The sequence below is a fragment of the Phodopus roborovskii genome, unplaced genomic scaffold (assembly GCF_943737965.1).
Source record: "Phodopus roborovskii unplaced genomic scaffold, PHOROB, whole genome shotgun sequence".
NCBI classification, from domain to species: domain Eukaryota; kingdom Metazoa; phylum Chordata; class Mammalia; order Rodentia; family Cricetidae; genus Phodopus; species Phodopus roborovskii.
This window is the reverse complement of record NW_026126511.1, coordinates 46,493,543-46,511,012: the sequence shown is the minus strand read 5'-3', so window position 1 is coordinate 46,511,012 and position 17,470 is coordinate 46,493,543. Positions and strand designations below refer to the sequence as shown.

The 17,470-nt window shown below is 47.0% G+C and overlaps 1 protein-coding gene across 3 annotated transcripts in view; it reads right to left on the bottom strand.

Annotated features, from left to right (window-relative positions):
- Nucleotides 1-5,088: 5,088 nt before the first annotated feature.
- Nucleotides 5,089-17,470, bottom strand: part of Dpysl2 (dihydropyrimidinase like 2) — a 98,564-nt gene continuing 86,182 nt past the window's right edge. For all 3 annotated transcript variants that reach the window (XM_051195471.1, XM_051195473.1, XM_051195472.1), the window contains exons 10-14: nt 17,121-17,262; nt 15,495-15,665; nt 10,306-10,485; nt 9,318-9,483; nt 5,089-7,578 (exon numbers count right to left, since the gene is read on the bottom strand). In XM_051195471.1, the coding sequence (XP_051051428.1) occupies nt 7,487-7,578; nt 9,318-9,483; nt 10,306-10,485; nt 15,495-15,665; nt 17,121-17,262 (751 nt within the window). In that variant the 3' untranslated portion in view covers nt 5,089-7,486. The remainder of the gene's footprint in view (nt 7,579-9,317; nt 9,484-10,305; nt 10,486-15,494; nt 15,666-17,120; nt 17,263-17,470) is intronic.

Here is a 17,470-nt window from a genome sequence, read left to right as displayed (position 1 = left end):
GGAGGTAGAGTGGAAAAGCAGCTGGGAGAAACAAGACTGTGGATCCTTTCCTTTGGTCCATTGAGAAGGAGCAGTGATGAGAGATGTCATTCTGTATATGTTTCTCATACTGGTTAATAAATAAAGCACTGTTGGCCAATAGGAAAGGAAGATAGGAGGGACTAGGAGACAAGGAGGAAGAGGAAGTAGGAAGGAGGAGTCAGGATGGAGAGTCTGGAGAGAGCAGTACCCGGCAGCCGGCTCCCGGTAAGAAGACCACATGGAAATACATAGATTAACACAAATGGGTTAATACTTAAGACAGAGCTAGCCGATAAGAAAGTAGTAACTGGCCAACAGTATAATATCTAATACAGAGTCTCTGTGTATTATTTGGGGCTGGTGCGGCGGCGGGACAAGACGGCGGGCGGAAAAACCGTACTCCTTACAGAGCAGGAGCGCTATGCTGGGTGGAAGGCTTGACCTCCTCTTCCTGTTCCCACTGAGGCAGCCTTGTAGGACTGTGTTGCCAGCTTTCTCATTACTGCTTAGATGAGAGGAAGGATGCATCTCGTCCCGGCAGAGGGAGCACAACATCACAGAGAAGCTGCAGATGTGTGAATAAGGCATCTTTGGAGTGACAGGGAGACCCAAGCAAGATGACTATCAGAATGGGAAAGCTTGGGACATGGCTCCGTCACTAAATGCTTGTTGTAGGCATGAGGGCTTGAGTTCAGTGTCCAGAACCCATGTAAAAAGCCTTGTGATTTTGGTGCTGAGGTGACAGAGAGACAGGAGGATCCTTGGGGCTTGCTGGTCAACCAGCAAACAACCCAATCAGCAGCTCCAAGCCAATGGGAGACCTGTCTCTAAGGGGAAGGAAAAATGTAGATTGCTTCCTGAAGGATAATACCTGAGGGTGACCTCTGGCTTCTGCAGACATCGAGACAGACAGATGGGGGGGGGGGGATTATCTGGGCACATGCTTAGAAAAAGTGTAAAAGGTAAGATTTTGAGTGCATTCAGAGCATAATCATATATATAAAAAAATCTGGGAATAAGAACAATAAAATCCTCAGACAAGATCATGACTGGAGGAATATATAGATGTCTTCTCTGTCCATCTCTTTCTATTGAACAAGCCAAGATGGCTGTGGTCCGGCCTGGAACGATGTGTTTGTTAGGACAAAGCCATTTTTGTAACCTTTACACCAATGAGGCTTAGTTGTCAATGCTCATCACGTGACTCTGTCACGTATTGTCTAATCATTAAGCCTTTATAAGCCCTTCATGTGTTCCTCTCACGAGCCCTCAGGATAAGTGTAGCCTTGAGTCTTCCAGTATCAGCAGAATCCTTGCTGCTCAGGGCTCCCTTGTGTGTCACCACTGTGGCCATCGGGCCTCTGCTGGTGCTAGAGCTCAATCAAGTAATGATGCACCTAGTATCTAGGTCACTTTGCCTTTCCAAATGATGGTTTTTGCAAAGGATTCTCATAGACGCTACTTTACTTACAGCCTGAGGTCCTTGTAAAAATTGCATGTGACTATATATACACACATTAGTCCTTTTTTTTACCACTTCAACAACCTTTCTCCAAAACTTCTCTATAGAATGGAGTGCCTTCAAACTAGTAGTTTCCTAATAACTCACATCATCTCCTAGGCCTCCATTCCCCTGGACTTTTGTATGTGGCCCCTTGACTAAAGTCTACATTTCTGAATTTCCAGTGTGCAGATCATGGATGATGACAGTTGGAAGATTCACCAGTCGATTGCCCTATGCATTAAGTAATTCAGCCCTTCCCTCAAGTGGTTGTCAGCCAGCTAGCCAGAGTCAGAAATGTGTACCTGCCTCTCTCATGGATCTCTTCTAGACTCTTCTAGAGTCTTATTTCCTTCCCATTTTCCACTTTATTTAATAACTCATTTATAACGGCTCTATGTCTAGGAAATCCAGTTTGCCTTTTCATTTTTATTTTGTTCACATATTTTCTGGGTTGGGTGGAGTGACATGTGCCTGTAATTTCAACATTCAGGAAAGTGAGGCAGAAGAACCATGGATTCAAGGCCAGGCTGAGATACCTAAGGAAACCATGTCTCAAAAAAAAAAAAAAAAAAAACAAATATATTTGAGGGGTAGAGAGATGGCTCAGTGATTAAGAGTGCTCACTGCTCTTGCAGAGGACCCAGGTTCAGTTCCCAGATCCTCCTGCATGGTGGCTCACAATCATCCTTAACTACAGTTCCAGGGGATCCAATACCTGCTTCTGGCCTCCTTGGGCCTTTTTGTAATATTAAATTCTCCCTTGAAGACGTGGGAACAGAGAAGGTTTGCTGACTGTTTCCAGAGTGACAGGATCACCTTGGAGGATGTTTCATGTGTCACCCTGATAATCCCACAGCCAGCCCTGGTGACAAGCCTCACATCACACTCACTTTAACAGAAGGGGAATGAGAGGCTCAGAGAGGGCCATGCTGGGTGTGGCTGGCAGAACCAGGGATGCTGCACACACTACACCTCTCTGCCTCTGTCTGGGTTCACAGTCTAACTGGATTGTTAATGAGCTGGTGTCCAGCTCATGTGTATACCCATGCATACTGGCCCAGGCTGAAGACTCAAAGCTGCTTCTGAAAAACTGCCTTGACTGTCTGGGCTCTGTCTCCTTATCACTTCACCAGCACAATGGCACCTTCTTCATGTCCTATTGCAAACATTAGCTCTGTTAATAGGCAGAAAGCTCATAGCACAATGCCTAGTGTGCCGTTATGAATGCTAGCTTGTCAGTGTGAGACTTTAACCAAGAGATTTGCTTGGAAACAATGGAGGCCATCTCATATACATCTCCAGTAGTCTCTGCAGTCACCAAAGAAAGACTTGGGTGACTATCAGTCTTGGTGTTTAGATCTTAGAAGACACAGAGGACACTGTTTCTGTCAGTTTCCTGGTGTCCCTTTGTACTTCTCTGCTCCATCCATACTCCATTCCTGGCTTGTCACTCACCGAAGGGTGGGGAAGCTGAGGACTGAGCAGGTGAATCAACTCTCAGGTCCTAGACAGAGAGCTAAATTTTCTACAGACACTCCTGCTCAGGAGCATCACAGGGGCTGGTCCCCATCACAGCCAATTGCAGCAGAGCCAGCTCTACCTCCCCTAATAGGACACATGATGCTACAGAACCTGCCAGAGGATGGAGCCTTCTGCTCAGAGCAGAGGCTTAAGCACGTGCTCAGGGAAGACTGCCTGGCTTGTCCCTCATACCTTCTCCTGGCCTCCTTGAGCTCTTATGCATGTGTCTAGAGCAGTAATTCTCAACCCATGGTTTGTGATTCCATGGAGATAGCATATCAGATATTTACATTACAATTCATAACAGTAGAAAAATTAGTTATGATGTAGCAATAAAATAACTTTGTGGTTGGCTGTCAGCACATGAAGAACTGTATTAAAGGGTCCCAATAAGATGGGTGTTGGTGGTGCACCCCTTTGATCCCAGCCCTCAGGAGGCAAAGGCAGGCAGATCTTTTGAGTTCGAGGCCAGCCCGGTCTACAGAGCTAGTTCCAGGACAGGCTCAAAAGCAATATAGAGAAACCCTGTTTCAAAAAATAAAACAAAAAAGGGTCCCGGCGATACAGAGGTTGAGAATCACTGGTCTAAAATAAAATATACCAAAAGTAACACACCTGGCTGTTACAAACCCTGCCACAAGCTACCTGGTCCATCTTTAGACTCTGTCTCCTCCATCATACCTCTTGTCATGCAAGGGGAGTGGCTGACAGTTGAGACAATACCAACCACACCCTGGTATTCAAGCCAGGTACCTGGATCACTTTAAGTTCCTGTCCAAATAGATCCACACTTCCTCTTGCCTGAAGGGGCCTCCATGGGCCTGTCCTGCAAACAGCAGACTCCTGAGGGGTTGAGAGGCATGTAGACTTGTGAACTAGAATCCCCAGGCTCTTGTCGGTGTGGGTGGAGTCTTGGGGATGATGGGATGGATCTGGGGTCTTCATTATCACCACACAGGTCCCTCCTGTTGAAAAAAGCTTCATGCTTCCCTTTCCCACATTTGTTTGACTAACTTGATCACACAGCCATCCCCACACACTCCACACTGTGGCTCCAGGAAGAATCAGGCCTTTCACTCTGGAGCCAGCGTCTCTTTGAAAGACAACATTTCTTTCACCCTGAACCCTGGTCAATGTTGTGACTGGTCATAGTAGGACCCTGTGAGTGCTTAAAGGATCCAAGCAGGTGTCTTGTTCTATGTCATTTGGGACCTTGTTTTTCCTGCTCTTACTTTCCCATCTCTTTGCTTATGATTACATCATTTTTCTTTTCATTGACGATTTCTTTGAGAACCTCATTACCTCACCCAGTCTTGCCTCAGCCTCCCAAGTACTTGACATTTACCCCTGCTAACCACCAGGCTGGGCTTGTATAATTCTGAATTTTACCTCATATCTAGTTTAGATGATGGTAATATAAGGTGTTCGGGGGGCGGCAAAGCAGCCCTACTATATGACAGGCACAGGGTGCCCAAAGCACACACCTTCTCCAGTCGGACAGTATCACCGAAGCTGGGAACTGTGAAGCCTGCATGACTCGCACCCCTACCAGCATCCTCCACCCTGCGTTGAGAGTGGCAGCCTAGGCTTCACTCTCCGTTTTGTCAGGGCCTCCACTGAGGCGTCAGGACCCTCCAGGCTCTCTTCTCTTCTCTCCTGCACCCAAGTGACCGGACGATTTCCCAGGGTGGACACACTGGAATGAAGCCCAGCGCCTACCCTGAGCACCCATCTCACCTCATGTGATCCCACTCGGATTCCAGGCTCACATTTGGCAAGACACTCCTGGAGGCTCGCTGCCTCTCCAGGACAGCTCCACTGCCTCCCGTGGCCCTCATCCCCAGGTGTGGCATTGCCTGGGCTGACAACCAGGAATCCATAGCAACCTGTGGCACTGGAGGCGGGCGGGGCGGGGTGGCGATGGGGTTTCCGGTAAGCACTCCAGAGCTGGTCCACAGCCTGAATCTAATCCTCCCCACCAGGCATCCCCAGGAGTAACTTCAGCCGGGAAGCCAAATGCGGCGAGTTCCATACAGACACGCTTCTGAAACAACCACATTCTGCTTTATTGGGTGTTCAGTGGTAATATAACACAGACTTCTTCTTAAGGAATAATAAACACGAGACTTGTATTTTACCATAATTATTTTGCCATTAAGACAGTGGTTACAAAAAAATAAAACAAAAAAAAATTAAAAACAAAAACAAAAAAAAGTACCTTTCTGGCTACACACATGATCAGCTTTAGCACTGAAAGGTCCCCCCCCTCATGGGTCACAATCACAAGTTCAAGGGTTAAAAACCATCTAGCAGTAAATCCTACATTGATTTAGAGCATCAAGTCACTGCAGTTATTCAGTTCTGAGACACTGTTGACTTATTTTAGCATTTACATGACATTCATTTAACAGACACAGAAAGCGAGCGAGCCGACGGGTAAACATGCTTACACGGACTGCAGGAATCTTCAGGTTTGAAACTGTTCGGTTCAGTTTGGTTTTTAAGAAAATGACCTAAAACAAACAAGAGGGCCCCAGCCCTGTACAAGAGACAGCAGGAAGACGAGTGAATACTGAAGAGCTGCAAGTGTTTCTCAGAATCCAAACAAACAAACAAACAAAATAATAATGTGTTTTCCAACTCGTTCAAATTTCCTCTCTAAGTGCAGGTAAGGAAAAAAAAAGAAAATATATTAAGTCAACCAATTTTTAAAAGTGCAATTTACCTTTAAAATAACAAAAATTAACAAACCAAAACCCCAACCATTAATCCCAAAGGCAAAATGTGTGGACACTAAAAGTATCAGTTTTCTGAGGCCCTGCTTTTTACATAGCAGATTGGAGTCGTAAAGGCCTGTGGACCTAACACTGCTTACACAGACCTGTAAACACATTTGGAAAGAAATATGACAGAAGTCAGCAAACACGGAAAGAAGCCCGCTAGTGAAAACCTGTTGCTATGACAGGAAAAGGAAGGGGGACAGACATGAGGTGACATGGTCTCTAAGAGGGCTAAGCATTCAATTTGTACAGTGTTCTTTCCATGAGATATTATTTCCTAAGACAGGGTTTCTCCTCTTGTAAAGCAGGCGTAAGTCTAATTATCCCCAAGATTTCTACTCTTATAAAGACTTTCCACATCATGTTAGACCTTCTGAAGTAACTGGACAGAAAAAAGAAATGTTCCCCCCACACACAGAGAGAGAGAGGGAGGGAGGGAGAGAGAGAGAGTCCCAGTGTTCTAGAATCCCCTGTGAAAAGCCGGTAGAATTCCCCCCATAGGGCACTGGCCCCAGCTTGGTGGGCTCATGTAGGCTTGGGGACTACATTTACTGACTTGACCAGAAACTTTGTCATTTCTACAGCCTACTTCTTCCTCGTCTTTCCAGCACACGTGACGCCTATTCTGGGCCCACAGGTGATAATATTGGTGACATAATCCGGGCCATCCTTGTGTCTGGCAAGCCTCAAACTCAGACATCTAGTGATGGGAATTGGATAGCACCAATCTTAACAGAAACCAGGATATCACAAAAGTATGGTGGTGGGTGCAAAACCAGGGTCTTCTCCGGCTACGCCTGAGGCCAAATTGGGATGCCTGGTCTTAAGAGCAGACTGCCAGTAAGGAGAAAAGAACACTGTTGAGGAAACATGAAGCAAGAAACCAACACCAACTCACTCTCCATGAGTACGAGAGAAAAAGACAGGACAAACAGAAGATGCAGGAAAATAGTGACGAGAACCCTCAAAAGGTCTAATCTGTCGCAAAAATCTAGGCCAGTAAAGAAAACCTGCCTCTTCTCAACAGCTGACCCGGAAGAGTAAGGGATGGCGATGAAGACAAATGGGGCCTCTCCACAGCGGCAGCAGTAGCCTGCCAGCCTCGGATCAGCTTAATGGTTACATAATTGCATCATTAGGATGTCCAGTTCAAGACCCGTGGATTAATATTGAATCAGGCTTTCAATTTAGTATTAAAAAACAAAACAAAACAAAACCCTCTCCTACCCCCCACCCCTCCCCAGCCCCACAAAGAAAATCCCTTTTTTAAAAACGTTTTTAAAAAGAAAAGAAGGCAGCTCAGGGCAATTCACTATATCTTCCCCAGGACAGGAAGGTGCTGACTACAGCTGAGGGTATGGGAGCCACCCTCGCTGGGATCTGCTTGGTGGCGCATGTCTGCGTGTTAGATGCAACTCCGTGTGGGGTGGGTGGCTAGGCTTGGGTGTGTTCATAACTGTGTAGGGACTTGGGTGAGCGAATTCAGAAACTCCAAGGGGAGACCGAGTGTGGGGGCCCAAGAGGAAGCCCCAGGAACTGGCTGCCCACAGCAACTATCACAGGCTCTTTAAAAAAAAAAAAAAAATGGAAGGAAGGAAGTCTCAGAATGTCCTCGGGTGTCCCATCCCCTGTCCCCATGTGGCCTGCAGGCCTAGGGGCTTTAGCCCAGGCTGGTGATGTTGGCACGGCCACCAGGGGGCGCCACAATGCGCTGAGTGGTGCGGCGGGGAATGTTGTCATCAATCTGAGCACCTAGGGAAAAGATGAAACATGGGTGAGGCTCTTCGGAAATAAAATCATACGGTATGCTCAGGAACACTCCCAAGAGAAGCTGGGCCAAGCACCCACAACCCTAAGCCTCACTAAAGGTTCAAACTACCTGAAGTACAGTGGACCTCCCTGCAGCCTACAGGTCGCTCGAGGTGCAAGTGATCTTTCCCTGGGAAAGTTAGATTCAAGGTTGGAATGAGTTTGGCTCTTCTGAGGACCCAGGCCTCTCATTCCAGAGGAGCAGATAGATGGTCTGGGTAAGGAATCCTGGATCTGAAGCTCTCAAACCCAAAACACTCTAAACTCTAAAACTACTTGAGCATTGACATATGACAAATGGAAAATTCCACACCTGGCCTGTAGTCAAACTTGACATATCAAAAATACTGTATGAAATCCCCCCAAGGCTTTATGTCACATCTGTATGAAACATAGATGGCACTGGTTTTTTTGTTTTGTGTTTTTTTAAGATTTTGTTTTTATTTAAAATATAAATGAAGGGGGTAGGATTCCAGCACATAAGTGCAGTGCCTGAGGAGGCCAGAAGAGGGCACTGGGTCTCCTGAAACTGGAGTGACAAGTGATTGCAAGCCCCCTGACATGGTTGCTAGGAACAAACTTGGGTCCCCCACAAGATCGGCTGAACTGCTGAGCCATCTGTCCTGCCCACATTTGTGTTTGGATCAGGTTGTAGTCACAAAATATTTCATTATCTACATGATGTTTTTCCAATTTTAAAAACTCAAGTTATCTTTCAGTCTCAAGCATTTCTTTCACAAAAGGGACTGGCGTGTATGTGGAAAATACAGTGGTACACATTGCGACTGATCTCATACTTTACAGACAAAACTAAGGTTTGAGAGCCTGTCTCTCAAACTAAAACACCTCGAAGTGTTCTGAAAGTGGGCAATTCCGCATCTATTATGGGCACATGAGGTACTTTTAAAAAATGTATATGAGTATTCTATCTACATGCATTCCTGCACAGCAGAAGAGAGCATTAAATCTCATTGTAGATGGTTGTGAGCCACCATGTGGGTGCTAGGAATTGAACTCGAACTTCTGGAAGAGCAGCCAGGGCTCTTGACCTCTGAGCCACTTCTCTAGCCCCTATAAGGTATTTCTTAAAACCCAGCAAACATGACAAGAACAAGAAGTCTATGTAATGAACTGTGCTGTTGACAGGCCACGGGACTCTGAATACCTTGTCTAAGCTTAGGGAGCTGGGAGACTGGAAGGCCCTATCGTAGGCCAGAAGAAAGAGGGAAGGATATTTCCAAGACAGAAAGGTTACTTTCCTGTCACCAAGAGGAAGTCAAAGGTTTTACCCCTGTGGATGGGTCACCCGTGTCCAGTGGCTTTGTCCTAGACAACTAACATGAATGTTAACTCAGTGGATGTCACAGCAACCCCACAGGGAGCCACTGCTGTGACTCATCACACAGGTGAGAACTGAGGCACAGATCGGAAAATATCCCTTCAGTCTAACAAGGGTCACTCATAGGGTGGGTGTCTCAGCATCATGTGGCCCAAAAACTGATCTAAAGATTCCAAGATCCAGTTCATCATTTACAGATTCATGTCTGGTGACTGGAGTGTCCCCCAGTGGGGAAAGAAGGAGGCTAGCGTTATCTTTCATCTTCTGCAGTAGCGGAGCCTAAAGCCCCAGGCTGGCTCTACAGAGCTTGAACTGACCCAGAACCACCCAGCCCTGTCCATACCAGACAAGCTGAATCCAGACTGGTGCAGGTTCCGAACAGGTGGTGCCTGCTGCTTCGCAGGGGACGTCTTAGCTGATGAGGCTGGAGTGACCGTCTTGGGTGTCACAGACACCTCACACACTGGTCCATCATACAGGCCACGAGGGACCCCTCTCAGCTCGGCCAGCTGAAACACACAACCACCCCGAAACCTGTGTCATATCCACAGAGGACATCTTCCTGAACCCTCCCAGTGTGACAGAACCTCAGTCGAGACAGGCCAGTGATGTCTGGGGATTAGATCTGCCTTATGGACAGGAATAATAGGGACAGATTTCTAATCAGCCCCTGACGTTCTAGACCAAAGCTCTCGCTCCCAAGGTGTGTCGCTAACAATGGGTTACTCTACTGGTCTCTTACAATTTTCCCCTAGCAGGTCACATCATTTAAACCCTCAAAAAAAAAAAAAAAAAAAAAAAAAAAAAGCCCCTGGTCATAACTTGAAGAGGGTCTGATTTTCAAGATCATTTTCAAGATCCAACTGTCTTTTTAATCTCACTCTTTTTTAATTCCCTTAAACTTCCACCCCTGCCCTGCCTCAGTTTCCGAGCACCATCTATGTGCTGCTCACTGTGCCCTGAACATACTGTATGATTCCCACATATCACATTCCTTCTTTATAGTGTCTCTGTCTCCATCCTTCATCTTGAGAAACTCCTACTTAAACTTCAAAACCCAAATGGATTCTACCATAACATCTTCCTCCATGATTCTGCAGCAGTGGTACTGTCCTCTGGGTCCTTACCCGACACTTGTCATCAAAGCTCTGATCATCCTTGACTCCTCCACCAGCAGGTCAAGTTGTCTTTATCTTTCTGTCAAGCCTCCCTCCCCACTCCCCACCCCCTACCCCCCCCACCCCCGTCTCGGTATTCTGGCACGGCACTTAATCAATGTCTATGGTGTTAAACTCAATCCATGATGGTTAAAAGTTAATGAAATCACTCACCCTGCTCCTTGCCTTGATGCGCTTGTACACAAAGTCAGGGAAGGGCTTCCGGGGGATGTAGCGTCCTGAGCCTTCAGTGACATGAAGCGTACCGTCCTCCAAGACAATCTTGCCCTGGCTGATGACTACCAGCGGGGAGCCACGACACTCCATGCCTTCAAAGATGTTGTACTCAAGAGCCTGGGGTAGGGGAGAACAGCCACCATCAGAGCAATCTCTGTCCCCATCCCGGAACTGGACTGAATCAGGCTAATGAAGCTCACTGGTAAACCCCAGAGATGGAGCCTGTCCCCACCCAAGGGACACTCACTTTCTGTCTAGAATATGAATCATCTCACCTATACCTCCAAGTCTGGGAGAAAAATAAAGGAAGAGATGAATAATATAGGTAGTATGCACACACTCGAGTGGGTATGCGTGCATTTTTGTAAGCGCTTTACAAATTATAAAGAATATTATTCCAGGTGGGTCTTATGGGGCAGACCTACAAACCCAGCTACTTAGGATTCTGGGGCACTGAGTTCACACACAAGCCAGGGTCCTGCCTGAGCTACACAGAGTGTGTTCAAGGTCAGTCTGGGAGATCTAATAGGATGGAGATGTAGCTCCATAATAGAACAAGCTTAGTGGTAAACCTTTGGAATGCACGGGGCCCTGGGTTCAGTGCCAGTTCAATAGAAAGAAGGGAAAAGAGAAATGGAAGGGGAAGGACAGGAAAATTCCTCCCATTAGAAGATTGTGTCCACCAGCTCTCCCCTGTGCTGGCAGAATCCAAGGCTTGCCTCTAAACAAGTCCAAACTGGACTTCAAAATGAGTCACTTTTCCCACAGGCTTGCCCAGATTTCCAGTCTATAAGGAGCTTATGGCTAAACCACAGTCCTCAACCATATATAGGTTGGTGACAGCAAGCCTTTGAGGGGTGGATTGAGGTTTAGTTTCCTAAATGATGTGTTTGGGAGCTCAGTTGCTGTGAGTGAAAACAGTTTGGCGCCCCCTCCTGGGAAACAGTGGGGTGCTTCCTGTGCCTTTGTCTAAGCAAATGAAAACAAAAGGCTCTGAGATGACCCAGAAGGTTCCATAAGTCAGAATGGCGTCCACAGTTCTCATAGTTCTGGCTCAGCTCAGGCAGGAGGCCTACAGCTCTTTCCTCATGACTGTGAGAACAAATGGCTGCAGCTGGAGGTTAACACGTGGCGTGGCGTGGCGCAGGCCAGATGATCTTCTGGGAAGACTCAGACCAAGAGAAAAACACCAGAGGATCTGAGGGAGGGCAAAGCCACATCAACACCCAGGGCAAAGGCCACCTCTGCTTCTGCAGTGGCTGGAGAGTACAAGGTGGCTTAGCAGCATGGGGGAAAGTCACACTGCTTGGTAGCGCCTGGGACTGCACTCAGCACTGTGCAGAGGGAGATTCCACAGAGAAACGTGGTGTTGGTGTAAACAAAAGCGGAGAGGCATGGCTGCAGGGAAGAGGCTCTACACGTGGATTCCAGGACTCTGGGGGACATATCTCACAGCTGCCCCCTGAACAGGATGCTTGTCCTTGGAATCAGAGTTGACTGCAAGCACGCTAGCCTAGGGGAGGCCAGATCCTTCAGGGGGTACCCAAGTACCTGGGGTTCACCAGCACTGAAATGCTACACCCAGCACTCTCAGCTCAAGGCTGGCTGACCCACACAGACAGGGGGATTTAAACCCCAAGTCTGCACAAGTGCCAGCTTCCAGTTCAGGATCTTGGGGACCTTCTTCCCTACCCTCATCCTCAATGTTAAAGCAGAAGCATGGTGGGTTTTTTCATACCACCTCCCCAAGGACAGACCCGTATCTCCTGGATCACATATGAAGGCCATGCCAGTCCCCAACTAGAGGCCTCATCTTGGATGTTTTCTTCCATCATGGTACAGAAACTAAAGATACATCTCACAATCGGTTTTGTCTTGTAGATGGCAAAAGACGGGCATTGTGTAACAATGTTCTATGTCACTTAAACCCTGCCTTAGAACTTAGGTTTCCTCACCTGCCACTCTCCAAGGCGTATGTGACAATGATGCAAAGGGAATCCTTGTGTGTAGACCATGATGACAGAACCCTGTCTCATCTGAAATGACCTTGGGAAGGGTGTGAGTATCATCTAAGATCAAGGCGATGTCTCCCTTTCCCCATCACTTCCTAATTAATGATCCACCTCCAGACGACACAGCCTTGGCCATGGACGCTTTCGGCCCAGACCTGCCGTTCATCAGTGAAGCGACCTTAGATACTTCTCTCAACATACTTAACCTATGAAAGGGTTAGTGTCACAAAAGCACCCAGTCTCCTATCCACTGCTGCTGAGTCCTGCACTTTGTCTCCACAAGCTCAGGTCCCTGGTACCTAAGGCCATGAAGATGCACACTGGGGCTAGGAGCTGATGTGAAAGCTTTTGGAGCCATCCCCACCCTTTAAAACATGGAAGGAAACAGGACCGTTGTGGCGATCCCCAACCACAAAATTTTTATTGCTCCTTCATAAGTGTAATTTTACCGCTGTTATGAATCACAATGTAAATGTCTGTGTTTTCCGATGGTCTAAGGGTCATTTGACCCCACAGAGGGGTTGGGCCCCACATGTTGAGAACCACCGCTCTGAGTGATTTAAAGCTGGCACGTTCAAGGATGGGATGGCAGAGCTATCGCTCTTAGAGATGGGAAGCTGAACCCCCCCACTAGGGGTGGGCATTTTTAACTGCACATGATTTCCAAAAACTTACAGAGCAAGTTGGAATCCTGGAAAATCCTAAGGAAGGCTAGGCAATAGAGTTGTGGATAAGTTAGACTTTCCACACTGACACTAGACCCAGTGTCTCTTGTCTGTATCTCACCAGATGAGCGACACCACACAGGTACGCTTAGGGCCCATCCCTGAAGCGGGAGCAGGCAATGAGGTGTGTGGAAGGGCCCCATTTCCTTAAAACATCAGTCAGGGCAGGGACACTGCCCAGGACAGGTTTAGATAAACACGCCAGTCAGCAGCAACTGTCTTCCCAAGCCTTCATTCCTTCCTGCTCTCTGTCTAGGCAGAGAGGTCCCAACGGCAGCTCCCAGGGCAGTCGCTGCCGGTGTTGTTAGAAGAGCCTCGGCAGCCCCTTTTATCCCCTCTGGAGAGGGGACTCCACTAAAGAGGGATAGCACTCTCTCCACCCACTCCGCTAGGATGCGACACATGCATACGCAGTCTGGTGGGAGAAGAATGCCGAAAAATTAAGGCTTCTAACTCTGGCTCGACCGCAAGATCACTATGTAACATTAGACCAGTCGTGAAGCTCTCTGCACCTCGGGCTTATTTATCTTCCCACTTGGGATAATCACACAGACCCTTTAGTGAGAAGGTCAAATGAAAAGGGTGGGAATGCGAAATGATACACATAGGCCCAGAAAGGGCCACCCTGAGGACGTCACTGAGGATCCCAAGATGGATGATACAAGTTTAGTCTTGGCACTGAAACTATGCTGAACCAGCAAGCAAGGCAAGACCAGCCATAAACGTGGAGTCCAGCAGCCTCCCCATGAAGCACCCACCATCTCGTTACCCACAGGAGACAAAGAGGCTGGCCTTAAACCCAACATGTCCCACCCAAACCCTTCTGCCTGAGAGAGGACTTAGGCTGGCAGAAGGCCCAAGCCCATCCTGGAAATGCCTGGACCTGCCTATGCGGTTGTGGCACTTGGGGCCGATTGTCATTGCAGTTTCGGGCCCGCTGAGAGGAACTGTGCTCCCTGTGGCGCCTGCTGGTCACTTAGAACTTCACTCAGAGACCCACTCTACTCCTTAGGAACTCACTTTGATGCCCAGCTCCAAATGGAACACTATGACACAAGCTCCACACCCAAGACTCAGGGAATGCGTGGAAGAGAGGACAGAGTGTAAGAGTCAGAGGATGAGGAGGACCTGTGAAACAGTATTTCCTAGCAGAAAGATCGTGGCCAGGAACTCACAACAATAAGGTTGTCTGCCCAAGATCACACAACTCTACTGGATGGACCAACTGATTGGGGAAAGGTTCAGAAAGCCCCACTACTAGGTAGATGAAGCGCTACAGGCATTCAGGGGCTGCTAAACGAGGGATGAGAGGTCAGGGTGAGCTTCCTGATAGGTTACCCCAGTCTAAGCAGTCAGCTCTAAATGGGCGTACATACGGGCAACACCAACTGGACTCTGTGTGGCTGGCTATTTTTAAAAAGTGCATGTTAAAATTTAAGTAAGTAACTTCCATGCTACTTTGTAGCTCAGTGTTCTAATAATTGTCTCTCGCTCATATGTCGAAAATGAAATAAAATATCAAGATTAGAAGGAAATAAAATTTGAGCAAGGTGCTGGCATGCAATACTTTGCTTGGTGGCATGTACCTGTAATCTCAGCAATAGGGAGGCTAAGGCAGGAGCATAGTGAGTTTGAGGTCAGCCTAGTATATCATAAGACCCTGCTCCAAAAACAGAAAATAAAACACTCTATCCAAGGTTCTTCCCTTATCCCCTTGGTGTTTTATGTATTTAATGCTATACCTCAGCTTTCTGCTCACTGAATTCACAAACTCACAGAACACTCAAACCTCACTGAACCCCTGGTTCTCAGTCGAATGCTGAGATGCTAATGGCACATCCCTAAGCTCTGTGACCAAGAACTTCCCCAAATTCTGCAGTTCTTAAACTGTGACCCAATGCCTGGGTTATTTCTTCTATGAAAGGAGATGGCAATTTCCTTTAGGACAAGAAGTATAGCTCTCAATCAGAACTCTGGCCTGAGAGAAGGGTGACAGGAAAATGGAAGTGCCCAGTGGCCATCTCAGGAGTGGAAATTTGACTGCTCTAGCCATGTCCCTTTCAGTGAGCCCACCACAAGAGGCACTGCCCAAACCATGGCAATGGAATGGCACCTGGCTTCTAGAAGTTTCTGGGGCTCTAATGTCATTCTAGGGACTCCGAAGGTCTAAGGACAGAGGCCATTGCCTCTAAAACATGGCCAAGAGTTGCAGTTTCATGAACCTCAATTTAAAAAGTGAGAGTGTTGGTCTGGCCCTTAGAAGACTGAAGTTACAGTTTCCTAGGGAAGCTTCACTCCTATCCAACCGAGGTCCTTCCAGAATCCCAGGACTGACCCTGTCTCTCAATACCTGCAGCACACATGTCTACCCACGATGGGCAAGCCTTACACTGTTGTGTGTCTTGGCAGAGATGGTCTTCACACTATCAGGGTCCCAGATGACCAAGTCTGCGTCAGATCCCACTGCAATGCGACCTTTCCGGGGGTAAAGGTTGAAGACTTTGGCTGCGTTGGTGCTGGTCACAGCCACAAACTGGTTCTCATCCATCTTCCCAGTGACCTGTGGGGCACAGAACACACATACACACACACACACACACACACACACACACACACACACACAGGGAAGGAGGGGGTTAGAAGGCTGAAGGTGGTACAGGTTCAGCAATAAAAGAACACATGTTGATAGGCAATGCACTATGGGATTTCCCTTTCAACAAAGGTAGGTGGAGGTCTGGGTTTCTAGTCAATGAGTCTCAGGCCAGCCTTGCTTTCTGAGACATACAGTAAAGGCCAATCATTTCCTGAAGTCCTTCCCTTCCAACCCTGCTCTAAACACAAGAGAGCAAGGAAATGAGTGTGCATTAAGAGGAAGAAAATTTTTTCAATGGCCAAGAAGCATATTTTAAAAAATTCATTCCAACCAGCAATGAAATTGGCTATCAAGTAAGAAAGACAAAATTTACCCAAATTAGGTGTGTCATGATCTTTGCAGAAGAAATTTTAACAATATGTATTTACAGTCTTTAAAAGACTCCTTTTGGCCTGGCAATGTTACTTCTAGAAACTTCTCGAGCAAACATAAAGATGAAACCAAAGATATGTCTACATGGATACTCATCTCAGTTTAAAAAAAAAAAGAAAAGAAACAACACAAATTTTTAGTCAAAGAGTTATATAAAAATGACTATTTGGTATTAGGAGAAAAGAGAACCATTTACTATTAAAAAAACAATCAAGCTTTTTACTGGGTGTGGTAGCCACGCCTTTCATCCCAGCACTGGAGGGGCAAAGGAAGGTGGATCTCTGTGAGGTGGAGGCCAGCCTGTTCTACATTTCTAGTTTTAAGCCAACCAAGGCCACACAGTGAAACCCTGTCTCAGGGAAATAAACAAACAAGAAGATTAAAAATAAGTTTCATGTGTGGGTTTAAGAATGATGAAAGTTTCATAATACATTTAGAATCGTTTCAAACGGGGCTGTGAGTGGTAAGTGTGATACTATCGTTACCTGAAGACTGACACATACTATGCACACATGTGCTGGCAAAAACTGAAGACATTCCTCCAAAATGTTCGCTATAGCAAACCTCTGACACAGATAGTTTTTACTCACATAATCTAAATAATTCACTGAAAACCAGAACACCTGTTACTATATTTTAAAACATTAAAGTGAAAAGGCTTCCCAACTCCCAAGATCAGTATCTGCCCCAAAGCATATCAAACAGAAGCCTGTGGTGGGTACAAATACTGGAAGTCCTTCAAAATACTCCCAATAAAGCGGAGTTGAAGACTGTTGACTGAAAAGATCACCAGGGACCAAGGAAGCTATTTCCTCATTAAAGCAGGACTTGTGTGTAATATTTAAAAGGAAGTGAGCTATTAGAAATTGTCTTGGAGAAATACCCATCTCACAATGTTTGAGTTTCTAGAATGTTCTCAACTGGCCAACATTAGCCCCACACCCACAGGGCATGCCTGGGCCAGCCATGAGGGAAGCTCTCAGGCCTTACCACAGCTTTGTCCCAGATGACAGACATTCGCTCCTCTGTGCCGTTGGTGCCCTCAGGAATCAAGGTGAAGTTGTCCTTCCCCACAGCCTTCTGAGCAGTGTTGAAGGTACAGTGGGCACTGCCAGTGACCTGGAGATCTCCACTGGGGGAAGCAAACACATGACATGAGGCTACCTTACAGTGGAAAGTACCTCAGCCTGCCTGGTGAGATATATCATAAGTGATGTCCCACCAACCATGCTGGCATCCTTCCGACACCTCCTTCAGACTCTTTAGTTGGCTGTCAGAATGACCCAGGTTCCTATCAGAATTTCCACCCAAGATGGTGACAAAATAATCCTTGTCCTCAC